This window comes from Myotis myotis, unplaced genomic scaffold (genome assembly GCF_014108235.1).
Source record: "Myotis myotis isolate mMyoMyo1 unplaced genomic scaffold, mMyoMyo1.p scaffold_m19_p_7, whole genome shotgun sequence".
NCBI lineage: Eukaryota > Metazoa > Chordata > Mammalia > Chiroptera > Vespertilionidae > Myotis > Myotis myotis.
In genome coordinates this window covers 39,791,004-39,818,685 of record NW_023416379.1, presented here as the reverse complement: position 1 = coordinate 39,818,685, position 27,682 = coordinate 39,791,004, and the positions used below count along the sequence as shown (strand labels likewise).

The following is a 27,682-nucleotide window of genomic DNA, read 5'->3' as shown; positions in this document are numbered from 1 at the left end:
GCACCGAGAACATTCACAGTGCTCCCATCATCAATATTTATGCTGTCTTTGTTTCTGTGAAGCCCTTATTAAGCCAAAAATGTGTTTAGTGCTAAGCATAAATTTTCATGCACTGCGCTAAGTTCTTCCTGTGGTGACAGATGCCATCAAAAGGAACACACTTCCAATTCTGCCTTCAGACCTGTTACAAGCCAGTAATGAAAGTTAACTGAAAAGACCATGTAAGCAAAATATCTTCCTCAATACCTATCTCACTGTGTTATTGTGCTATATTAACATCTGGAATTAACACAGAAACCAACCTAATGATTTCTAATGACACTGAATATTTTCATAGATACTTCTCTAAGATTCCAACATGATCACCAAACCATCTCAGGCTTTCATTATCAACTGTGAACATTGTTCTAATACATACGGTTTTAAAGATTTCAACTTTTCTTCCACATTTCCAGATTTGTAATCAATTACATCATCTGCCCCAAGCTTCTTTACAAGTCCACTGGCATCCTGAGAGCAAACTGCTGTCACATGAGCATCCCATGCTTTCATTACCTGCCAAAGAAAAGGGGAGGGGGGAGAGAGAGAAAGTAGAAAACTGCATTTTTTAAAATAGCTGGCACCACATGTACATGTATCAGCCCGATCTCTAGAGAACTCTAAGTGCTTCGTCTTAATGAACACTACAGGAAGCCATCTGTCAGAAACTAGTAAAAATGATTCAACTTTTGTTCACTCAGAAAATTCCAAGAAGTAGATCTCATTTTCCCTGGATGCAACAGCCAGTCGCCTGTTGTCATGAAGTTATAACCAATCCAATCAGAGCAGAGCTCAATGCTTCACCAGTATCAGAAAAGACAGGAGTCTATAGCCTCAAGTTTAGTACTTTTAAGGCTGACAAAAGTAAATGGCAAATCTATATATATAAAACCCTAATATGCAAATAGACCGAACGGCGGAACAACTGAACAACCCATCACTATGACGTGCACTGACCACCAGGGGGCCCATGCGGAACATGGTGGGTGTCGGCAGCAGTGCAATGGTGGAGCAGGTGGGGGGGGGGGGGGGAGGGGATGACTGCAAGGGAGGAGGGGGGTGCCAGAACAAGGTGGGGCCCTGGTCGCTGTCATTGGGGCAAGCCTCTGGTAGCTACTGAAAATTCTTTGCTCCTGAGTGCCTCGATGCCTGGCACTGGTCCCAATCACTCAGCGCCGTCAGTGGGTGCGAGCAGCGGCTGCCGGCCCCGATCGCCCCTCAGCGCTTCTCCACCTCCCCCTGCTCCTGAGGTGCAATTAGGCAGCCACTGCTCACACCTGCTGCTGGCGACGGCCCCACTTGCACCTGTTGCTGGTGCCAGAGCTGCCGCTTGCACCCACTGCAAACTCCAGGCACCGGTCCCAACCTCTCAGGGCTATCAGCGGGTGTGAGCGGGGGCTGCCAGCCCTGATCACCCTGAGGGCTTCTCCTCCTCCCCCTCCTCCTGAGGGGCGATGGGGGCAGCAGCTGTCACTCGCACCTGCTGCTGGCACCGGCCCCAATTGCTCTGCGCTGTCAGCGGGTGCGAGCGGGGCCAGCGCTGTCAGCATGTGGGAGTGGTGGTGGTGGGAGCGGGGCTGCCAGCAGATGGGACCAGGGGCCGTGGCTGGAGGGGCCTGGTGGGGGCACGGAGGATGGGCCGAGACCCGTCCCTGTGCCCACGGCAGCCTCATGGCCCACAGTTCCTTTCAAGGTGCACAAATTCGTGCACTGGGCCCCTAGTAAATAAATAAAAACATATTCTCAGAAAATGACAATTTAAAATATATTCAGAACATAAAAATGCAACATTTCTTCATCTGTATCTTCAATAAGAGTTAGTACAGTCTTGAGTAAGGCAGCTGTATCAAAGCAATTAGCTCTCCCTAGCTGATTTGGCTCAGTGGACAGAGCGTTGACCTATGGACTGAAGGGTCCCAGGTTCAATTCTGGTCAAGGGCACATGCTTGGGTTGGGCTCCATTCCCAGTAGGGGGTGTGCAGTAGGCAGCCAATCAATGATTCTCTCTCATCATTGATGTTTCAATTTCTCTCCCCCTCTCCATTCCTCTCTGAAATCAATATATATATATTGATATTTTAAAATATATATATATTTTAAAAAGCAAGTGGCTCTCAGTACTAGGTAATAAATGATTGGATCAGTTTTTAAAAGAAGTGAAGAAAATACAACCACTTTATTTTTAAACATGATTAACTTGGAAGTAAAAAGACCTATATATATAGTTCCCCAGATATAAAATGTGGATGCCTTATATTTTTAAAGTAATAAGGAATGTCCTGGTTGGTGTGACTCAGTTGATTGAGCCTGATCCCAAACACAGGAAGGTTGCCAGTTCAATTCCCCATCAGAGCACATGCCTGGTCTGTGGGCTCAATCCCCGGTAGAGGGCATGCAGGAAGCAGCCAATTGATGTTTCACACTCACATCAATGTTTCTCTCTAGAAAAATCAATACAAATCTTAAATACAAAAAAAATGAATAAAGGATTTAAAAACCATTTATAATCCTACCTAATCTCTCACTTTTAAAAGCAATATTGACCAAGGTTTTATATGCCCTGGAAATACGAGGGGAATTAAAACATTTAGGAGTGACATCATATAAAATATATGATGTTTATAGGCTGCAAACAGAGAAACTTGAGTACAATGACATGTTGCTTTCAACAGCAAGTCCCAATCTATATTCAATTATGTCAAGAATATAATCCAAGATAAATATCCAGTACCTATATATGAAAAAGAAACTGTGGAGAAAAAGGAAATTATGTTTTAAGCACTACATTTAATGGTTTCTTTAAATAGTATGAAATCCTCAGGAAGAATTTATCACATGTTGAAACAGTTCAATGAATTTTTTCTAAATTTCTAGTTTTTCCTCTCCCACTTAGAACTATCTAGTATCTTTAAACACCACTAATAGATTTTAAAAACAGCTTTACCTTTAAAAAAATTTTTATGTAAAATAAAGCACAAGCATAAAAAAATGCGTACATGGCAGACACAACGCAGAAACACAAAACAGCAGCCATTCCAAAAGCTTTCCTATGTGCCCCACCCCAACACAAGTCTCTCCCGCCCTGGAAGTCATCATTATTCTTATGTTCACAGTAATCACCTCCTTGCATTTAAAAATATTGTTTTAGCACGCAGATGTGCATTCCCTAGACACTACAGTTTAGTCTTGTGTATTTTTGAAATTCAATGTCTTCTAAGTCTCTTTTTAAATTATAGGTTCCTCTTCTATCCCTTCACTTTGTAATAATTTACCTGTGAAAAAATCCAGGCCATTGACCTGACCTCCAGAGTTTCCCCAGTGATGAAGTTCTAATTGCACACTCAGGGCTCGGGGCCACATGCTGCTCTGTGCTCTGTGTCTTCTGTTTCAAGCCCTCTAGCAAGACTATGGACAGTGTCTGGCAAAATGAGAACAGGCACATCCTGTCTGCTTGTTGCTCTTCTTATTATCTTAGCAGCTGTCCACTGGTGGTTGCAAAATAATAATATTCTTTTTTTTTTTTTAATTTAGTATTTGGAATACTTTTATGAAGAAAACATGCTTTGTTTACTCAGGTAAAGTCCATACAGTAAAGGCAAGACACATAATTGTTTACCTTTTTCAGTTTTTAAATAAGTTGGTCCTCTTCCAAAATTGACCACTTTTAAAAAATATATCATCATGAATTCATGGATTTAAATATATTTGAAGGGTTTTGATCCATAATAATTACCATTATTACTGAAACTCAAAGTGTAACATCTTTGGGAGTTCCTTCAAGTTGACAGTTTCCTTACTATTTAATACATTCCATGCTCATTCTTGTACATTTTGTGACCCAGATCTGTAATCTGCCATTTCTCCAAAAGCCCTGCTTTCCTTTAAGGAGCAAAGATATTTCACGAGACAGCTTTGCATACACCAGTACACAAAATATGTTGAGTTCATATTGATACTTCCTATTCAAATTCAAGACTACAAAGCTTTCCAACATTTCTTATACAAGACATCCACAAAGTAACTCATATATTAAACCACTGGAAAGATTAACACTTCCTTCTACATTAGAAAATTTCCTTCTTAGAAGGGCAAGCTGAAATTACAGTGAATTTACTGAACCTACCTTTCCCTCAGGCTTTTAAGAAAAAATAATTTATGTGAATTTAGAAATTCATGAAATAATCTTTCTATTGACAAAATAAAGTCATCTTACATTTTTAAAAGAAACTGAAGGAAGCACAAAGAAATGGAGAGATTCTGTGCTCATGCATTAGGATCAATATTGTTAAAATGTCCTTATTACCTCAAGTAATCTGTGGATTCAATGCAATCCTTATCAAAATTCCAATGGCATTTTTCACAGAAATAAAGCAAAAAACCTTAAACTTTGTATGGAACCACAAAAGACCCCTAGTAACCAAAGCAACACTGAGAAAAAAGAACAAAGCTAGAGGTATCATACTCCCCAATTTCAAACTATGTAACAAAGCTACAGTAATAATAATAATAATAAAAAAACAACAGCATGGTACTGGAAGAAAAACAAACACAGTCCAATGGAACAGAATTGAGAGTCTAAAAATAAACCCACACATATATGAACAACTAATTTACAACAAAGGAGCCGAGAATATACAATAGAGAAGAAAAGTCCCTGCAATAAAGGGTGTTGGGAAAACTGGACAGCCACATCCAAAAGAATAAACTAGACCACTATCTCATACCATACACAAAAATGAACTCAAAATGGAGTAAAGACTTGAAAGATCTGAAACCATAAAATACATAGAAGAAATCATAGGCATTAAGCCTCTGGACATTGGTTTTAGTGATGATTTTGTGGATTTGACTCAAATAGCAAGGGAAACAAAACAAAAATAAACAAATGGGACCATATAAAAAATACAAAGCTTCTGCACAGCAATGGGAATTATCAACAACAAAAAGGCAAGCAACTGAATAGGAGAAATATTTGCAAATGATATATCTGATAAGAAGGTAATATCTGAAGTATATAAAGAACTCATATAATTCAACAACCAAAATAAGAAAAACAACCAACCAAAAACTACATATACAATGGAATACTACTCAGCCATAAAAAAGACAGTATTGCATTCGTAATAACATAAATGGGTCTTGAGGATATTATGCTAAGTGAAATAAATCAGACATAAAAAGAACAAAAACTGTATTATTTCATTCACATGTGAAATATACAACAAAAAATAAACAAACAAAACAAAACAAAAACTAGGAACAATAGAATAGTGGTTACCAGAGGGGAAGAGGTGAGGGGAGGTCAACTGGGTAAAAGGGGCTAAATATATGGTGATGGATGGAATCTAAACTTTTGGTGGTGGTGAGCACTCTAATTAATATATATATATACTGAATTATAATGTTGCACACCTGAAACTTAAATAGTATTAACCAATGTTATCTAAAACAAACAAACCAACAAAAAAAAACCCTAGCAGGCTTAAATAGTTAATGTTTGTAAAGTGCTAGCATACTATATGTGGCTCAAAATAAGTCTTAAACTATCATCACCTCCATCATCATCAATCAGTCTCATTATTTCTCTTGTTAATGTATTAATTCTACTACAACAAAAAACCCTAGAGCAACACATATAAATCTCTTTTCAAAATTAAAAGAAAACAATTGTTTACCTGTATAGCAAAAGTACCAACTCCACCTGAAGCACCCAAGATTAAAACACTGCAATGCAAAAGAAACTACAATTAATGAGAACATTAAGCCAATAAAACTGGGTAAATAAACAAGATGTTTTCACCATGCAACTGGCTCAAAGATAAACAATCCCAAAAGCAAATAAAGTCATTCAGCTTCCCAAGATTCTATTACACAAGGATTTTTATTTTAAATACACCAGTAAGCTATAAGTACTTCAAGTTAGACATTCTATAAACTCTTTGCCAAGAATACCAAATACCAAAACTATCAATAATTTGTCTTTTTTAAAGAAGCTCAGATGGCTCTTGGTAACATCTGACTTACAATTTTTCTAAGTTAAAATCACCATGGCTTTCTCTGTAAGAGAGAGAGCTCTGGGACCCTTTTTAGTGTGTTAGAGTAGACTCAGTTGCTCTCTAAGAAAAATACATTCTTGACCACATTCCAGCCAAAGTGGAATAAACATCTTTTGTTCACACATGTCCCGTCAAGCTCATCGACTTTCATAAATGGAAATCTCAGCCTCAATTTGGCTTCCTGTTAAAGCAGATGAATCTGTCCTATCAGCACAAACATTCTTGTGCTCCAGTTGTTACCATGTTTGATTACTGTAGCCCACCTGCAACTCTAGACGAAGGGTGTACATCAGGAAGAGTATGGCTGAATGAGAGTGGGAGGGGGAAGGGTGTGAACCCTCTGAAATTGTGAATAGACTAAAACAATGAACAAAATTTGGTATGATTATGCATATGTATGTGCACTGGGGAGAGGAACCCAGACCTATTATCAATTTCCCTAAGAAATGAACCCAAAAAGAACCTCACTATTCAAGAATCACTGCTTTACATACTCTTACTAAATTTTATTCTTGACTTAAGCCAGGGCACCAATGCATTACCTTTTTTAGACTGCAGTTTCAGGTCCCCAGACAATTGTTTGTACTGAACTGCACTTTGATGTTATGCTACCAATATAGGCTGAGGGACATTATAGTGACAGTTGGACTTTTAATACTTTAGCTAAGGCAGTGGTTCTCAACCTTCTGGCCCTTTAAATACAGTTCCTCATGTTGTGACCCAACCATAAAATTATTTTCGTTGCTATTTCATAACTGTAATGTTGCTACTGTTATGAATCGTAATGTAAATATCTGATATGCAGGATGGTCTTAGGCGACCCCTGTGAAAGGGTTGTTCGACCGCCAAAGGGGTCGTGACCCACAGGTTGAGAACCGCTGAGCTAAGGAGATACTGTTAAGATATTCTTCATGAGAATTCTCTTTAAGAGTGCCTATAAAAAACATTTTTCTGAAGATTAAGTGGTGGGAGTAGCTGTGCTTCTATTTGTCATGACATATTGTGTAACTGCTAGTTGTGGGTCCCTCTTTGCCTTGGCTGCTAGGAAGTATGGAGAATTTTGCCGCCAGTCTCTAGCAAGTACACCAGAACTTAGAACATGTATTCTGTCTACAATCTTAACCCTCATTTCATTTTAGTTTTTTCTCTCTTACCCAAATTACAGAAGGCTGGTTGTCACACATTAGATCAAGCATGTCAAACTCAAAGGCTAACATGGGCCAAATAAACAAGGTTTAAGTTTATGTGGGACGCAAAAAAACAAAAGTTCCAATTTTCATAGAAATGTAGGCTTATTTCCATAGAGACATGCTGAATACAAAGGGCTGAAATAAATGAGCAGTCATTAACATAAAGTAATAAGAACATTTTAATAAAAATTAATATTTTCTCTTGAACATTAACTTACCAGACACTGAATAACTGGACAAATTAATAAGCGTAACACAAATAAACCTATTTTTCTTGTTCTCCAAAAGTGAACTATTTCCTGTTGCGCACACCAAACAAGTCAGTCCAAGACTAATGATGTGGCAATTGGCTACTAAAATATTCGCTGCTAGTATTAGTGGAGAGAAATGGTGCGCCTGCGAGTAAGGTGCATAAGGGTAATCATTCACGATTACCCTCTTATTGTGGCCCATTCTTATAGAAAGGTAATTAGTCAAACTCTCATTTAAGTTCTTCACAATCTAATCTTCATCTGAATTCTGACCCCTCTCACTATTTCCTGAACAGAACTCTCAGCAACATGATTATAGTAATCAGTCATTAGCGAACATTGTAGTTCGTTATTAATAATTATGACAGGATATTTTAAAAATTAAGTTACAAAATTTTTATTAAAATGTTTCTAACATACCATTATATTGGCCGGGCCGCAAGTCTGACATGCTTGCTTTAGATCTTAAAAGTTACTAGTAAAGTTTCTGAGCCAGCTGTTCCCTTTAAAGTTAATATCATTAAATGTAATTTTAAAAGTCTCCTTGTAAATTTATTTCTTCCAGAGTTACATTTAAATTCACTAAATTATAAAAAGAAGAAACTTTAAAGATCAACTCCTCTAAAATCCCTCAATTTGCACATTTAATCGCTTTAGTACTTAAACGAAGGGAAAAAGCATTAACACTGCCTCACTGATACATCCCAAGATTAATTCATTCACAATTACCCTCTTATTGTGGCCCATTCTTATAGAAAGGTAATTGGTCAAACTCTCATTTAAGTTCTTCACAATCTAATCTTCATCTGAATTCTGACCCCTCTCACTATTTCCTGAACAGAACTCTCAGCCACTCTGGGTCCCTCACTTCTTACCTCAAGTCCCATGCACATGAGCTCACTCCTCAGGCTCTCAAATGCCTTCACTATCTGCTAACGTCTCCCCTTCCTCTGAAGGCTCAAGCCCCAGTTTTCCTGCACAATACCCCTGAGATAGCCCCAAACCTGATACCCATGCCACTGCATCTGGCATTTGTCACATTGTTCCTTTCTGTTCATTCACTTGTTTCCCAAGCGATTCTGCAAGGTTTTGAGGACAGAGATCTCACATTATGCCCAAGCACTGGGCATACCACCCTAGATGCAGCAGACACAGTGGGGGTGGGAGTGGGGGTGGGGTGGTTACTGAGCAAAAAAGAAAAAAGAGAGAAAAAACTCATGGACAACAGTGTGGTGACTGCAGGATGGAGAGAGTGGAGGGAGGTGGAAGAGGGTATAGAGGGGATAAACGGTGATGGACAGAGACTTGACTTTGGGTGGTGAACACACAATATAGTGTACAGGAAAAAAATCTAAATTAGCATTATATCCTACAATTAAGGCAATAATTGCTATTGCCCAAATGAATAAATCACCTGGATATTTGAAAAACTGCATTAAAGTTTATTCCAGTAAAGAAAAGGGCTTTAAATAATTTTTAATTCTCTCTCTGAGAATGCTGGATTTAAGAGGATGCCAAATATAATGGTTGCTTAAGGATCCAACTGCCACACATGCCTCTGACCTCATTATTGTTAGTTTATCGCTTCCCTATAATTCTTGATCCAAAGCAGTATCATTCCTCCAAATTAAAATGCAAAAACGTGTTTCTCAGCAGTGCTTGGCAGAAGAGGGAGAGCTGCAATAGCAGCTTCAGTTCTGGACATTGCCACTTGATGGCACCCTAGTGCAAAACAGGAAAGGAGCAAGCCCACTGAGGTCTACATACCATTAGCTTGTAAAGAAGCCCTGGGGACACATCATTCTCTGGTCCTGCAAACTCCATGTTCTGTGCAGGTTCAACCAGGGCCCGTACTTTGCTTCAAACAAAGAAAGTCCCACAAAGGGACAGCAGGCAAAATAAATTTTCAAGCCAGCACTAAGTCAGTTGATTCTCTACAGTGCGAAGTCCTGTGGCTAACTAACTATTCTCGTTGTACTCTTCAAAGCACTCTCACTACAAAGAGAAAGCACTGCTGTGCTTACCCCCAGCTGCCCTTCACTATGTGCTGTACCTGGAATACTTTCTACCCAGTAGCTACAACGGTTATAATATATACTCAAACCTCATTAAGTAGAAGCCTGTTATAGTAAAGAAAGGTGTGCTGTATTGCTTAGTTGTTTATACAGAGCAAGTGCCAGGAAATACTCTATTTGCAAAAAGCACTATAATTCAAAATTGCCAAGATTTTTTATCGCATTTCTCTCATACTTCCTAAGTCCACATATAGAGCTTTCTTTTGAAGTCAGTGGGAATTACACTGTGGCAGATTTATAAAATATGGGCAAAAGTATGAGTAATTATTACACTGCTTATGTATTCTTAAACCCTAAAATCTAATTTTATGTCATTTCTGTCCAACTTCTGAATTCTCCCTAAAATACATTAAGATGCTAATGCAATCTAAATTTTTCTGACTGAGTCATTTTTTATTTAGCATTTCGGCACATATGTCTTCTACAATCACGTTTTTCAGTATTATATGAGGCAAGGATAGCAACACCCTAATTGCCTTACAAATAAAAAATATATGAAATATACTACAAAATAGCAAGAGATCCAGCAGTACGGAATCATCTTTCAAACTTCTATATTCTGGATTAGCCCCAGCAATCTCTGAAAGCCAGGGCTGGGCACCTAGAAACCTGAGGTCTAGTCCCAAGTCTCCCACTGACTATCTAGGCCTCAGATTCATCACCTGAGAAATGATGATCATGAAGGTATACTATAGGAGTCAAGGAAAAAAGAAAGAATTGGTGTCTTCAATCTAATTTAAGCTTATGTTTAGTTTCTCTGCCTTTCTAACACAGAAGCAAATGACCTGCACAATTCCCCTCAGACCACACCCTTGTGGGAGGAAACAACCACATCATAAGAGCAGAGTGCCTTTTATTAAGTCCTAATGGCTAGAAACAAAGGATGATTTAAATATGGCTAAATCTTCCATCAGTAGAAACAACTGGTCTTTCAAAAATAAGGATGATGCTCTAGCTGGTTTGGCTCCGTGGAAAGAGCATCAGCCTGTGGACTGAAGGGTCCTGGGTTTGATTCTGGTCAAGGGCATGTACCTTGGTTGCAAGCTGGATCCCCAGCCCTGGTTGGGATGTGTGCAAAGGCAACCAATCAATGTGTCTCTCTCACACTGACATTTCTCCGTCTCTCTATCTCTCCTTATCAATCTCTCCAAAAATCAGTAGAAAAATATCTTCAGGTGAAGATTTAAAAAAAAAAAAAAAAGGTGATACTGAAAATGTATCATTTTATTTTTCAGACACTTCTTTTTAATCTGAGCAGGGGACAGAGTGGGGGGGACGAGTGAAAGATAGCAAAGTATATCATAACTAGAGGCCCAGTGCACGAAGTTCATGTACAGGGGGAGGGAGAGTTTCTCAGCCTGGCCTACACCCTCTCACAATCCGGGACCCCTCAGGGGATGTCCGGCAGTCAGACATCCCTCTTGCAATCCAGGACCACTGGCTCCTAACTGCTCACCTGCCTGCCTGCCTGATCACCCCTAACCACTCGCCTGCCTGCCTGATTGCCCCTAACCGCTTCTGCCTTGGCCCCTGCCACAGTGGCTTCATCCGGAAGGACATCCAGAATGATGTCCAGAAGGTCATTTGGCTATCTGGTCTAATTAGCATATTATGTTTTTATTATTATAGATCTGCCAAATGGATGCCCTGAAGTGAGTTAGAAACCCAATCTGAATAAGTGGAATATAGCTACAAAACAAATCAACCAAACATGACTGAAACAGCCTGGACTTGTGTGTCCTTCTTTTATGCCTCAGTAATTCATGTAGACACATTCCCCAAGTTATAGAAGAGTTCATGTGTGAATTAGTTTGGAACTTTAAACAAATTTTCCCATGAAAACAAAGCTATTTATACATCTTGGCAAGGTGCCCAGGGTAGCAGTTTAAAAAGGTTTAGTTAACCCATAATGGAACAAGAACCTCATGCAAAGTATAACAATGATTCTGTGGGAAATGTATTCAGAATTAACTCAGGGTACTGGGAACACATCTCCCCAAATAGGATAGGCAGTGGGAACTGGTTCCTTCAATCTGGTACAGGATGGAGGAAGAGAGAAGAGGGCAGGATCATTTAGGATGCAACAATAGGGTGGATGAGAGAGAAGTGATATGGCCAGAGAAGGATTTACCATCGAGCTGATGGGGTTCAGGACAAGCAATCTCAAAATATGGCACCTTAGCATATTGAATAGTTTAAGCTGAAGGTATCGCCCATATATACGTGAGGTATACATGCTAATAAACTTCTACTGGTTTTCCTCTCGTCAATCTTTTATTCCAGGGCTCTCAGCAGAAAACTCAGAAGGGTAGAGTGAAAATGATTTTTCCTCTCCTACTAATCACAATCAGTTAAAAGTTCTGACTCTTCACTCCTACAGTACGTTATACTTCCCCTCTTCTCAGATGACACTAGACTGGGCTAAAGGAAAATTGATTTAAAAACACAATTGCTTTTGGTTTAATGGGAAATACTGATGTGTTCATTGTAACTTCTGAATAGAGTTGTTATAGGCTATCTTGACAGAAGGATGCGGAAAGGGTTCAGAACAGGCTCCCCAAGATGTGTCATTGTGGTATGTGGATTATTTTGTACTGAAAACAATCAAGAACCTTCAGGCTTAAGAAAAATTTTATCTCCCCTTTAAAGAACTTAAATTAGGGATCTTGCCCAGCGTTATTACCAGAAATAACTGTTTATGACCTATCTCTAAGGTAGGGTAAACTTCTAATTACTGAATATCCAAATGACCTTCCTCCTCTCTGAAGCCCCAAGGTGACTTACCTCGTCCCTAGCTCAGAATGCCATTTATAGCTCATTTTAACTTTCTGTCTCTGAACCTCTCATGTATGTGGGATCTTGGACTCTCATGTATATGGGGTTCCCATACATATCCTATCTAATAATAGACAAAGATTCAAATTGACCATACCTTTGCTATGTGTACCATTGGCTAATCAGAACAATATGCAAATTAACCACCAACAAAGATGGCGGTTAATTTGCATACGTAGGCACAAAGAGGAGGAGCGAAGACTGAAGGTGGCTCTGACCCGAGCAATGAGGGGCTTGAAGGCAGCTCCGGCCGGAGTAGCGAGGGGCTTGAAGGCGGCTCCAGCCAGAGCAGTGAGGGGCTTGAAGGCGGCTCCAGCCAGAGCAGTGAGGGGCTTGAAGGCGGTTCCGGCCAGAGCAGCGAGGGGCTTGAAGGCGGCTCCGGCCGGAGCAGCAAGGGCTTGAAGGTGGCTCCGGCAGGAGCGAAGGCCTGGGTCCCAGGTGCTGGAGGAAAACCAGTGCTGGCAGCCAGGGGAAGGGAAGGCCTATTGCACGAATCTTTTCGTGCAACAGGCCTCTAGTATATATATAATTAAACTTGATTATTTTCTCTTGCTAATCTGTCTCATGTCAATTTGATTAGCAGATCAGCCAAAAGAACCTGGAAGGGTAGAGGAAAGACTCTTCCTCCCCATAATGGCTTCCAGGAATTTCCTACTTCCCACTAATAATATGTCTACACAAATATATTGCTGGGGGTCCTCTCAGGGCCCAAAGCTTAAGCTTCACTGGCTATGTAGGAGAGGGAAAATATCTTTTTTACCCTACCCTTTGAAGTTCCTGGCTGGGGCCCCGGTAAAAAATGACAACACAATAAGGCATTATGAAATTTTATTATGATAATGATTAAGGACCATTGTACCTAGCATTAGATTATGAAAGCAATGAAAAAGGACATGGTCAAACAAGGTTTGAGATGTACAGAACCAGAAGTTAGTCTGTAGAAAGTCCTTATAATTAAAAGACATCACAAATCTAAACCTAAGTCAGCCTGCATTTATGGGAAATGCATCGCTGCAAGGAAACATAAAAGCAATCACAATCCTCCAATTCAGCTTTCACTAGCTTACCCTATCCTAGAAAGCAGGACCCCTGAGCCTCACCAATCACTGACCTCCTCACCAATCACTGACCTCCTCACCAATCACTCCGTTTCCATATTGCCTTTTCTAACCTCTATAAAACATGCTCTTGTCCAAAATCCCTGGGGAAGAGTGCCCCACTGCTTGTGAGGCACTGACTTCCCCCAATGCATGGAATGCCTTCCCTTGAATAAAGAACATCAAACTGGTTACTAAATTGTATTACTTTTGCTATTTGACACCACTATAGGGAAGACATCAACAACAATTAGTTAAGGACGGTTGTCGGTTAAAATGCAAAGGTATGTTAGGCTTATTCACTGCAGGAGAAAACTTCAAATGCCTCACAATCTATAGCTCATATATTAAAGAAATTTTAAAGATGTTTTTCCAAATTTGACAATCCTAAACTTTACATGACACGAACATAAAGAGTTGTACAGTGGAATGGAAAAGGAGCAGGGTTTGTAAATGATTATCAGATTTTGGCTCAAGGTAAATCAGTTAACTGACATTAGGAATCTATAGGAAGCCAGGGTGATAAGTTAGTCTTGTTTTGCTCAAGTTGAATTTCAGATACAAAGGGGACGTGGGTAGAGAAGTGGGGGTTATAAACATAAATCTGCAAGTTACCAAAATATATAGAAGTGGGAGTAGATGAGATAATCCTGGGATACAGGAATGATGGATTAGGACACAGGGAAAAGAGTAACAGGAAGAAAGGGGAAGGGTAGGCTTTAAAAATGATAAGAACTGGTCAAAAAGGTGAGAGGAAAATTATAGGAGCCTGGTGTCCCTGAAATCATGGGAAAAGTGAGTTTTAAGGAAGTGGTCAATGGTGCCAGATACTTCAGAGTTCAAACTGTAAGAACTGAAAAGGCCCTAGGTGGTTTGGTTCAGTGGCTAGAGCGTCAGCCTGAGGACTGAAAAGTCCAGAGTTCAATTCCAGTCAAGGGTACATGCCCGAGTTGTGGGCTAGATCCCCAGTAGGGGGCATGCAGGAGGCAGCTGACCAATGATTCTCTCTCATCATTGATGTTTCCATCTCTCTCTTCCTCTCCCTTCCTCTCTGAAATCAGTTACAAATATATATATATATATATATAGATAGATAGATAGATAGATAGATAGATAGATAGATATAGATATAGATATAGATATAGATATAGATAGATATAGATATAGATAGATATAGATATAGATATATATGAAAATTATCATTGCGTTGGTGACTTAGTCAGCTATGACCCCATGAGAACTGCTGCAGTTGAATAGCAAGGCTGGAAGCTAATTATGGTGCATTGAAAAATAAATGACTTCTATACTTCACAAGATAGTTAGCCTGCCACCTAGAAAACGAATCTGCAAAACACAAATTTCCAGGAAAAAGTTTTCTACTAATTCATTTAGCTGAGTCCTGCAGCTTCTAGAAGAGCAGTCCAGGGGTAGAGGCCAGATTCATTTGCATCACACTGGCCAGGCCAGAGCCTCCACTCTCCCTCTCCTCCTCTTCCAAACCCCACAATTTCTTTCAGCAAGTAAAATGCAAGAATTTCTTTCTCCTCCCATTGCCCCTCTAACTATACAACCTAGTCAAGTGCAAATAAAAACCCAAAGTCCACAGGGGTGGTGCAAATAGAGGGGAGAAACAGGTGGGTGGTGGGGTGAATAACAGGCAGGTGAAGGCATCTGAAAAAAGGAAGCTGTTATGATTACCGATATAAGCATATTGGGGAAGAGGGGTAAATCCAGTGTTTTTAAGTTTGAGCCTAATTTTATAAACAGAATTAATCAGATACCTAATTTAACCTTACTTGACAAAATATGACTGTCATGAAGCCTGATATCAAAGGAAACAATGAAAAGCATTCCTAAATTCACTGCACTGAGTTTCAGGTACATAAAATTTAAAAGTGAAACTTATTTTGTGGAGGAGGAATTGTTCAATTTCTAACACTTTCTAATACTTCCGTCTAACAGAGTAAAGTACAACTTTCCCAATAAGAGATGAATTTCAGACAGAGCATGAAATATTCAAGGTGGACCATGACACTACTAATAAATATAATCATCAAGTCAGACAGCTTTAAAAAATATCTAGTGTTGCCCAAGCGGGTTTGGCTTAGTGGATAGAACGTTGGCCTTCAGACTGAAGGGTCCCAGGTTCGATTCCAGTCACGACACATGCCTGGGTTGCGGATTCGATTCCAAGAAGGGGACGTGCAAGAGGCAGCCAAGCAATGATTCTCTCATCACTGATGTTTCTATCCCTCTCTTCCTCTCCCTCTCTGAAATCAATAAAAATATATTAAAAAATATATATCTAGTGTTAGCACTTTTAAAAAAATTTGTATTCATTTTAATAGCCCTAAGTTATCTATGTGTTCCTACTGAATAAATCATGAAGAAACTATGATGGGCAGGTAAGAAGGAAATCATTTCACCTGACATTTTCTAGTGATACCAAAGTGTGGGCAAAATTAACATTTTATATGACATTAATATTAAGTTATCCCCTTGGTTCACTGATGCTCAGTTGTTGCAAAAATTAATTATAAAACTAAAAGGAAAAGGTAAACACCATCAAACTCTTAGAAAGCGTTGTCTTAATTTCAAAATGCTGTTTGTCATTACTCCCAAGGTGCTAATGGGTGTTTTTATCATTGCTGGGTTTTGTTTTTTAATTAACTGATTAGAAAAACAGACTTTACACACAATACAATATACAGATACTGTATTACAGAATTGTACCCCTGAAACCTATATAATTTTATTAATCAATGTCACCCTAATAAATTCAATAAAAAATAATAATGAAAATAGAAACAGACGTTAAGTCCTTAATAACAAACACTGACCTGTTTTGTGTAAACTAAAGAGTGTCTTAATGCCGATAGCTAACAGAAAAAGAATTATTGCTTAGAGAAGTCCCTTTGGACTCTGGAACCTCTGGGTTTATGTATAGTAAAATCCCACTCTGGCAGTAATTTCTTCATGTAGAAGTATTTTTCACAGTATTTTAAGGTACTTAATTAACTCTCTCATGTGTTTCTCACAAATAAGAAGTTGGAGAGGTAGGCTATTATTACCACCCATGCGTAGTAATTTCCATAAACTAAAATTTCTTAGAGCACCAGGGCCAAGCTCTCACTGCCATTTGGAATAAAGGCATCCTAGGTCATCATGCACGCGGGAATATGGCAGAAGTCTATGATGTGAGCTAGTGAGGCTCTTCACAACGGATATACTCTGGTTTGGTTAACATGTGACTAAATCAGTGAACAGATCCAACTCAATCCTCCTATCTAATAAAAGAGAAACATGGTAATTGGCGTACGACCGCTACCCTTCCCATTGGCTAATCAGGGCAATATGCAAATTAACTGCCAGCCAAGATGGCGCCGGCAGCCAGGCAGCTTGAAACTAACATGAGGCTTGCTTGCTTCAGTGACGAAGGACTCCAACATTCCCCGCCTGCCACTGCAGGCCTCTGAGCTGCAATTCTAAGCAACTATGCAACAAATATAGAAGCTAAACAAAACCCCAGAAACCTGCTTTAGTCTGCCGGGCTTCAGCCAGCAGGATCGCAACATTGTAAGCAAAGGCCAGAAACCTACTTTCAGCAGCAGAGGCCTAAGAGCTGGAGCCAAGCCTCAAAGCTAAAGCTGGCCCAGAATAAAAAAAAAAAAAAAAAAGAAAAAAAGGAGCGGTTGGGAGCTTCAGTCACCCCCAGCCTATGAACAGCCCTCAGCCCCTCACCCAGACTGGCCAGACACCCCAGTGGGGACCCCCACCCTGAAGGGTGTGTGACCAGCTACAAACAGCCATCATCCCCTCACCCAGGGTGGCCAGGCACCCCAGTGGGGACCCCCACCCTGAAGGATGTGTGACCAGCTGCAAACAGCCATCATCCCCTCACCCAGGCTGGCCAGGCACCCCAGTGGGGACCCCCACCCTGATCCAGGACACCCTTCAGGGCAAACCAGCCGGCACCCACCCGTGCACCAGGCCTCTACCCTATATAGTAAAAGGGTAATATGCCTCCCAGCACTGGGATCAGCGGAGCCGCCAGGCCTCCCAGCACCGGGATCAGCGTGACACGGGGCAGTGCCCAAACCCCCTGATCGCCCTGCGGCTCTGTGTGTGACAGGGGGCGGGGCCACAACCTCCCTATCCACCCTGCTCTGTTCGTGACAGGGGAAGGCGCCCCAATCTCCTGATCAGCCCTGCTCTGTGCCTGATAGGGGGGGAGCTCCCCAACCCCCTGATCGCCCTGCGGCTCTGTGTGTGACAGGGTGCGGAGCCCCAACCCCCTGATTGGCCCTGCTCTGTGTGTGACAGGGTGCGGCGCCCCAACCCGCCCCCCGCCCCCCCAACGGGCCCTGCTCTGTGTGTGATGGGGTAGAGCTATAACCTCCCCATCGGCCCTGCCCTGAGTGTGAGAGTGGCGGCGCCCCAACCCCCTGATCGGCCCTGCTCTGTGGGTGATAGAGGGCGGCGCCACAACCCCCCAATCGGCCCTACCCTGAGCGTGACTGAGGGTGGCATCACAACCTCCCGATCGCCCTGCTCTGTGCATGACAGGGGGCGGCGCCCCAACTCCCCAATCGGCCCTGCTCTGAGCCCGACCAGGGGCTGCACCTAGGGATTGGGCCTGCCCTCTGCCACCCTGGAGCAGGCCTAAGCCAGCAGGTCGTTATCTCCTGAGGGGTCCCAGACTGCGAGAGGGCACAGGCCAGGCTGAGGGATCCCCCTCCCACCCCCCCGAGTGCACAAATTTTTGTGCACCGGGCCTCTAGTATAATATATAATCACCTTATAGGGGATAAAACTTTCCACTTCTCACAGCTCTCCTAACAAACTACACTGTCCTACATTCAGTACCTTGAAGGAAAGTGCGAAGAGACCATAGATAGCATCCATGTAGTTGCCTGATTAGTTAGCAGCACAATGTACAATAGAACCCAGGGCTTTACTTCCCCAGTTCCAAACCATTATTGTTCAGATAAAAGATAACACAGTATCTAAGAATTACCCAGAAACCCAACAATAAAATCTGTATATCTGAGAAGAGAGAGCTAGATCTGTTTCTAAATTGTTTTCTTCAGGGTACTAAATAAAAGTATGCCTGGAGAGCCCCAAACTAGCAAAAAGAATGACACATCTTTAACCACAGTCATGTGGGCATAGAAAGTATAATGCTTTTAAGGCAAAACAAAACAATAAAGCATCAGTGTTAATGCAGAGCTTACAATAATAATAAAGGTCTAAAAATCTTGAATAAGATTTTTGCAAGGTTATTAACCATGACAAGTCATTAGAAAAATCCACGTGGTCAAACTAATTTAATTTAAACAACGTGTTTAGCCAAAATGGCAACTTCAAGAAAGATAAGCCTCAAAGCTTAAAAAATAAACATGGTTGACCTTTAGAATAAATATTTGCTTTGAATTCTACGATAAAGGGTAGCACCTCATTAGATGAATAGCCTTCACACTGTTTTCAGGAATACAGCTTTCATGAAATCCAATGCTCTGTAACTCAACACATTAAATGTAAAGTGCAATGTTTCACAACACCAGAGTATGAAATGGCACAGACTTCAGTTATTTTATCTGCACAATCCTTAGCAATCAAAAACTAAGTTATTGTAATTTATTAAAATTTGACCTATAGCTCTCTCCCTCATCACAACCACTAAATGGTTCTTAGTACCTAGTTCTCATCAGTTTTCCCTATGATATCAACTTTCTAAGATACAAAGAATATAATTTCATTGCTAATAACAGTAGCCACTATTTATTGAGTGCCTCCCATGTGTCACAACCTGTGCCACTAGTTTTAGTTGTATTATCTCATTAAAAACAAACTCACAGAGGAGAAGTGACCAAGTGGGCCACCCAGTTAGAAAGCAGCAGAACCTGAATTTGAACTCAAGTTCATCAAAGATATTTCTACTCACTATTGTTGCTAACGTAAACAAGCATTACTTTCAAGGCCTTGAAGCACCAAAATTAACCTAAAGAGCACCAAGCATTGAGCTAAGAGAACTCAAGATTATTCAGCAGTGTTTTGCATTCTCTTTCTATCTGCTTTTCATAGACGTGCACAAGTATGAGAGGGCAACTCCTAGTAGAGGTAGGAAAAAAATACCTGCATCTTTCTTTAGAAATTATATAAAGTGATTCTTAACCGTTTTAGGAATCAGGTAAAAGCTACAGACCTTCTTCTCAGAGTGTCACATAAAATTTTGTATTATTTTGGAAAGTTCAGAGTCCTAAAGCCCATCTATACATTTCAATTTTAAAATTTGCATTTGATTGAACTAAGACTCAATAGAATAAAATTAAGAAAGTGCAAAACGACACAAATAGAGTTCTTTGGAAATTGTTTTAAATGTCAGCACAACTCTGCTCATGTAAGTGATCCTAGTTTTAATGCTTCTGATAATCTATGGCAAAATCCTTACAAAAGGAAAGGGAGAAGGTTTAGATGCCACCATTGATACTTACCGTTTTCCTGCGCAATTTTTTTCATTCAGGCCGCCAACCTTGTTTATGGCAGACCAGGCTGTGAGAGCCACATATGGCAAAGAGGCAGCTTGAGTATGAGTGAGTGATCTGGGCTTGTGAGAGACCTAGATTTGAAGATAACAGTAACAAATAAGCAATGACTTACAAACCTATGAATGCAATTAAATACATTTACCTTCACAGGAATCCAACCATTCTCATAGATAAGTCTATAATATTCCGCCAGGTTCAGTATTTATTACATACCCTACTTTAAGATTATCCCTAAGGAATATTCTCCAAATGACTCAACCTGCCCTCCTGGGGTCAGAGGCTCAGTAATGTTTTACAGGCTACATTATCAGATATAGTTGCTTAATTCATAAAAAGGCCACATTCAATAATCCCACTAGTCCTAACACAGAAATAAATCCAAATAAACCTTGAGCCCTCATAAACACATTGTAATTTGTTTTTAGATTAGTTGTTTCCTTTACTCCCATTTACTGGAAGGTAATCTTTCCAGGCTTTTTCTAATCTTAGTAATATCCCTTCTTCCCTCCATACCCTTCCTTCTGTAGCCAAGTTCCGCGACGTTAACCCCTTTCTCTCTATTCAAATTGTCAGACTTTCTGACTGTATTTGATCAGATGCCTGTTTTTAAGGTTACTTGAAACAATCTGACACCGCCATGCTTCTGTTTGTAATTAACCAGTACACTCCATTTGGTATATTTGGTTTCCGCTACTTACACTGGGTAAAACCAAGAAACACAGCAGGGCTTCTAGATCTCACTCCAAGTCCCAGCTCCACAAGACAAAGACACCACTTTGGCAGGCAGTGTTGTTAAATGACATCAAATACTTTTCTAATCTTTCAGAAATTCCTATTCTCTATCTTCGCTCTTTTAAACCTCTTAGCTCATTAAACATGAACCTGATCTGAAAAAAACCCCACAATTATTTCAGAGATATTTGTCAGTCTTGTACTTTCTAATGGCATTTCAGCACAGAATTGGTGAATTACCTCATTCCCACTGACTACAACAAACTCTGAGAGTGCGCCTTGTTTCCAGGGAGGAACTGCAGCCCAGACCTGAAACACACACACAACTTCCTTAGAAACAAATCTTTTTTAACCAAAGCTAAGCAGGAGGGTAATCCCCAATACATACTCCACCCAATGAAAAAAGCACAAGTCAGCAATACAACAACCAAAAGTTATTTTTACATGATATAAATAAATGTATTATTTAGTATGCTTCTGCACTTATCAAGTCAAGCCACACTGGAAGCAGATGCTGCTGTATTTACTGACTACATACTTTAAAATACCACCAAGAGCACAATCTCTGGGGCATGAATCCTGGCTCTACCACTTACCAGCTGTGGAACTTCTGTGTAGCTGTATAGCTTGGTTTCCCCATCTGTAAAGTGGGCCTAACTGTACTTACAACATAGAGATTAAAGAATTATTTTATGAAAAGCAACAAGATCAGTGTTAGCTATAATTATGAACTCACTTTAATTTCTTGGTGTAAAAATTCAAAGTGACAAGTGACAGGTGATTATACCAAACTTCAGCTATTTTAAAACTATCTTGCCTATGAGGTAGAAATTGTCACTTAAAGATTCTTTCAATAAAAAGAAAAACAGTCCCAATCACACACAAAGTCCTGCAATCTTTAAGCACTAGATTTAGAACACTTGGGCACAGTCAAGCTATTCTGCCAGAATCGAGAATAACAGAGATAAGAAAATAAGGGTTCCAGCCAAAGCTCAGTATATTTGTTGGAACGAAGAGGAAAGGTCGCTGATATGGAATATACTTCCAAAAGCAGCAGAATGAAATTTGCATATTTAGAAAGGGAATAGCAGTATCCTATAACTCACCTCATCTCCAGGCTTGAAGTACCTCACATCAAGTCCACATTCCATCACCACACCAGAGACATCCCGACCCAGAGTCAGGGGGAATTCTTCTCCTTTGATTTTAATATGTAAAGGGTCACGTTTCATATTTAAAGCTGCAGCTCCATAACCACCTATAAAATACAGTTTTATCTGTTTCTTCCAAAAGAATGCAATGATTTAAAAACTACTACAGGGTATAGGCCAGGTACAATTCTAGATACTCTGGATGTAGATTATAAATTAATAAAATTTGTGTGTTTGTTTGTTTGTTTGCCACCACACAAGAAATCATAAAAACAATGAGTGCCAAAGGGAGGTGGGAGGCAGAAGTGGATAAAGGGGGGATAAATGGCGATGGAAGGAGACTTGACTTGGGGTGGTCAACACAATACAATATACAGATGATGTTTTACAGAACTGAACACCTGAAACCTATGTAATTTTATTAACCAATGTCACCCCAATAAATTCAATAAAAAAGAAACAAAACGAAACAATGAGTGCTGTTCCTTTCAAAGAAAATTACTTGGAAAGTTATAATCACTTGTTAAACCAAAGCTACCATTGCTCAAAATGTTTAAAATTCAATTTTGAAACTGCCTTCAGTACTTTCAGTATTTTCTCTTATAGTTTTAGTTTGTTTTTTGAAGACAGTTTCTTTAATGTATTCATTCATAAGCTTTTTAAACAACAAAGTTGTTTGGAGCCCAGTCTGGTGAAGAAGAGAAACCCTAAAGCTGTTTGAAGTTAATAAACCAATAAATAAGGCATAGTTATATTTGACACTGACATTGGTCTATAAGTAATGGCCCCCACCTCCCAAAAAGTGTTTGCAGAACATCTATGGATTAAGCCCATCGATTGACTCTCCAGTGAAAAAGAACCACTCATCTGCACCTGTTCTAATACGTTAAATCAAGTTAATTGCTTTATTATACATATCCATTTATTTTTAAGAACATTTACATAAATATCAGCTAAGTAGAGCTGAAAACATTCTGATCATATTTTTTGGTTCAATAAGTTGGCTATTCTATCTACAATAATCCGAATATATCAAATGGGCTAGCTGGCATGGCTCAGAGGTTGAGCATCAACCTATGAACCAGGAGGTCATGGTTCAATTCCTAGTCAGGGCACATCTGGGTTGCGGGTTCAATCCCTAATAGGGGATGTGCAGGAGGCAGCCTATTAATGATTCTCCCTCATCATTAATGTTTCTCTCTCTCTCTCTCTCTCTCTCTCCCTTCCTCTCTGAAATCAATTTAAAAAAATAAATGTATAATTATATATATATATACATATATATATAGATAGATATTTCCAAGACACAAAAGTATCTGTAATTGTCTCTCTACTTGACATCTTTTTGAGAACATGTCGTGAAGTTCTCTAAGATAAGCACTCTGCTTACCTTTCTAGTGTCATGTACCACAATTTAAATTCCAGAATCACTAAACCAGTCTATAAGTCTCCTTTCCCCAACCCACTCTCAGGGGTAGTACATTAGGTGACATTGATAGGAGCAGTTGCTCTGGCGTGGAGATACAGAGAATGGGAAGTAGGAGACAGTGGAGAGGTGCAACTGAGATGGAGAGAGGACTTTTCAATGTGTTTCTCCCCATTCCCTCCCTTTTAAGATGGGAGAAGTAGCAGTCTGTATGCTAATGGGAATGACCCAGTAGAAAAGAAAAGATTGAAGATGCAGGAGAGAATTGCTGAAACAATGCCTGCCCCCCCCCCCCCCCCCCGCCCCCAGTAGCTGAGAAGCTGAGAGATGGAATCTAGAACCCAAGTGGAGGGCTGGCCTTACAACAATGACAACTAACCTATAAAGCAGGAGGGGATGTAGGAGATATAGGGAGAGGTGCCAACAGGTGGGTAGCTTGCAGAGCTGTTTTTCTAAGTAAAGACATATGGGAGAAAGTGTTTGAAAGTTGGGATAGTCCCAGAAAATCTAAGCCATCATGCTGGTACTACACATTTGTCATCTAGCTAGTTAGGTGTGCACTCTATCAGGAAAAGAAAGAAAAAAAAAATCTTCACACATAATACAAAAGCCATGTTTTACTTTTCCTGTCTTAGATTTCCACCATTAAAACACATTTAAACAATTATTTACTGAAATTCCTATGTGGTTTGAGCAACAGAAGTAGGCATTTAGCCATATCAAATATTAGCTGCTGTTTGAGAGTTGCAAAAGGCTTCAGTCCTCTCTGAGGTACAGACCTGCAGGGCAGTTATTTCGTTCTCTTGGTCCCCATGATATGCCAATGTATCAACTGAATAGCCCCGGCTCACAGGTCCCAAATCCAAAATGTAGCTGGTAGTTAGCAACTGAGAACCTGTTTGATGACAAAGGGGGGCCCTTAGGAGCTTCATCCCATTGTTAGAAGTGGCCAGTTGATTGGGCCAGAGTTAGAATAATTTGGAAAATCATAAATCTGTCATCAGTTTCAAAGCTTTAATTCCACCTAAAGAAACCAAACTGTTGGTTTGATGTTGTTGGCTGTATTTTTTATTTTAAAATTATTCTATGTTCACTGCAGCATTCCTAGTAATGGCAAAGACATGGAAGCAACCTAGCTGTCCATCAACAGATGAACAGATAATGAAGATGTGAGATATACAGTATATACACAATGAAATATTATCCAGCAGGGAAAAAAGAATGAAATCTTGCCATTTGCGACAACATGGATGGGCTGAGGGTATTAGGCTAAGTGAAATAATTCAGACAGAGAAAGGCAAATACTGTATGATTTCACTTAGATGTGGAATCTAAAAAAACAAATGAATAAACAAAACGGGAAAGGACCCAGAGATATGGAGAACAAGTTGATGGTTACCAAATGGGTGGGGGGTGGGAATAAAGTATTTTTAATTGAAATAAATTTATTTAGCCATTTATATGTTATGATTTATGTCCAACAATAATGGCCATCTCTAGATAAACAGTCTACTTTCATCTTTCAAAAGAAAATAGCATGTCCTTGCTTTCTTGTCAAGGAAAACTGCTTCCTATAGTTTACAAGCTTCTAGTTGTTACTTATTTCCCCGAGCTACCATTTCAGATACCTCCTGCAACAACCGCACATTCTCAAAAAAGAATCCATGAGCAGGACATAAAGAGAGTAACTTGCAAATAATATTGTCCAATCAAATCATAAACTAAGATGTCTTAAGAATACTATATAAAAGTAAAATGTTACAATATTTTGTTATTAAATAGCAGCAAAGAAAGTCCAGATCCAGCCATTCTACTGAAATTGAAATGTACACAATACAAATTATGCAGGTGCATTCAAAGAAATGAAAGTTAGCAGTTCTAAATGAAGACAAATGTAAATAATGCTCATGGATAAAATACTGCTAATTTTAGTTTATAATCTTAAGTTAGAGTGAAAATGTAAAATGCCATAAAAATAATGACTGCATGACAACCACATATGTGAAGTACTGTACTGAAACAGTTAGTTGTTAACAGAGTATACAACCTACCTTCACAATTTATACCCATTGATCACTGGGTATAAACACTTATCATTGGATGTAAAACAACCACTTAAAGACATATCCTATAAAAACTAAATTATCTTCACATCCAGTGTAAATGGAATAAAACAATATGCCCACGTAGTGGTATTATTATGTCAAAGCGAACAACAAAATACAGTAATTCCTGACTTAAAATCATGGATACATTGCAACAGACTGAATACAGAAATACATATGAAGATCCAGTTATCTTATTCTAATTTCTAACAAGGGAGATATATTCATAGCTATAACTCACATAAACAAAAGCCAAATCATTATTATGCATGTAAAGAGATCTTAAGAACACAAAAATTGAGAGTTGCTATTCTACTCTATCACACAACTCCTAGAAACAAAGAGGAAGGAATTAAAGAAGTCAAAGTTTCAACTTCTTTATTTCTCTCTAAATTCCACAAAATGATTCACTCTAAATTAATCTTAATTTTGTTATTAGATATATACATATATGAAAGAAATTTAATTCATCATGCATAGTTCACATACATGATGGGGCAAAAGTAGGTTTAAGTTGTTTGTATAGAAAATAACACAATCATTAATAAGTAATACAAGAATAAACTGTATTTCACATACAACTGTAAACCTACTTTGGCCCCACCCTGCACAAGTGTTATTGAGGCAATCTGATGAGTAGAACTGTAGGTCTACATATAGGTCTTCAAAACACAGACACGTGATAAAATTATACTCATATGGAAGCTTGTTTAGAACACTGAGGTTAACTGACCAATCAATCATCCCAGATGTTTTTTTTACTTTTTCAGAAGACATGAATAAGTTCCCATAAGCAATATTTTTGTCACTACTCTCCAAAGTTATTCACAAATAGTAATCAATTTTTTTCAGCACTATAATTACATGGTATATATTTAAGGAATCATAGTGCTGTTCAATCTTTGTCAGTATATCCCAGGAGAAATTAAGATACAGTAACATTGTTCCCACTTAGGATAACAGAAAAGTGTATTTTAACTGCTGAGGCCAAATGCATCAGCAGAAAGGAGGAAAGTACTGTGTCCACATCCTGGCAAGGATGGAATTTCTGAAGAAATAAGAAAGCTGTGAACGGTGAGAGAGCAAAGAAGTATTACAAAAATGCAAATTCTGAACTGATGTGAAAACATAACCGTACCTCTGAAACCTGTGATAGACCTCAGAATATCACAAAATCCCCAGGAGAGGATACCAGAAAGCTAGCTGCGGACACAACTCTCGAGTCCCAATTTACATTTTAAGAAAGCCTGGAAGCAATTCGAATTTACATTTTGCAAAAGATTAAAGTACACCATGGGCATTGCAATTTCAAACATCTTGGAACTATCTGCTGACATACTGTCAAGAACCTAAACAATTCCTTTGTGTTAGCCAAAGAAGTATACTAAAATAACGATTGATCTTTTAAAATTACTGATCCCTGATGAAGTTCTCTTAAGAAAAACAAAAATATATATATAATAACGAGGAATGTCTTCCAAACTTACTTCTCATATTAACATCTATGGGATTTACACTCGTAGCGTGCACTTTGATAATGACTTCGTTCGGATAGTGTATGATGGGCATCCTCATGTTCTGAGTAAATCGAAGCACTTCATTCTTCCCGTATTTGTCTATCACCCACGCGGGCATGACAGTGCTCCTCGGAGAGGTAGTACCGATCTTTCTAACGGAAAGCTTTTGTATAACTTGGCTTCTCCAGAAGCAAACCGTGGTACATGCCTTTCTCCGAAGCACACAAGTCTTCAGAAATTCCATCGCAAACACGTGGTTGAGTGGCGTGCCCTAATTAAAATGCACGGGGATGGGATCCCCTGTCACCCCTGAAACAGGCCAAACGCACTGTCCGATCTCAACACGGAGGATTCAGAAATGAAGCTAGGCCTAATGGAGCAAATGAAGGGAGAAGAATATGGAATTAGATGACTCTTCGCTTAGGAAACGCTCCAATTAACGTTGCAGTCAGTATCCTGTCCATTCTCTTCCCCGCTCACACCCCCTCCCCTTAAAAACAGACCAAAGTCAAAACCCTTAGAACTCTGCCCCGTCTCGGGAGCGCTCGGCGGGACCGACGGACTCCGCTCGCGAACCCGACGCCACAGAGAAACAGACGCTTCCAGATTCCCACCGCGACCCAGCCTGGAGTCTCCTTTCCAGACGTTCTCCACCGCCGC

The 27,682-nt window shown here is 39.7% G+C and overlaps 1 protein-coding gene across 3 annotated transcripts in view; it reads right to left on the bottom strand.

Moving 5' to 3' along the window:
* Positions 1–27,679, bottom strand: part of RTN4IP1 (reticulon 4 interacting protein 1) — a 45,221-nt gene extending 17,542 nt beyond the window's left edge. The window contains exons 1-7 of one of the 3 annotated variants that reach the window (XM_036316262.1): positions 27,526–27,679; positions 26,993–27,392; positions 21,930–22,081; positions 21,064–21,132; positions 20,038–20,162; positions 5,715–5,763; positions 419–555 (exon numbers count right to left, since the gene is read on the bottom strand). In XM_036316262.1, coding sequence (XP_036172155.1) covers positions 419–555; positions 5,715–5,763; positions 20,038–20,162; positions 21,064–21,132; positions 21,930–22,081; positions 26,993–27,266 — 806 coding nt within the window. In that variant the 5' untranslated portion in view covers positions 27,267–27,392; positions 27,526–27,679. The remainder of the gene's footprint in view (positions 1–418; positions 556–5,714; positions 5,764–20,037; positions 20,163–21,063; positions 21,133–21,929; positions 22,082–26,992; positions 27,393–27,525) is intronic. The other 2 variants (XM_036316264.1, XM_036316265.1) reach the window with 2 other exon arrangements.
* Positions 27,680–27,682: the final 3 nt, after the last annotated feature.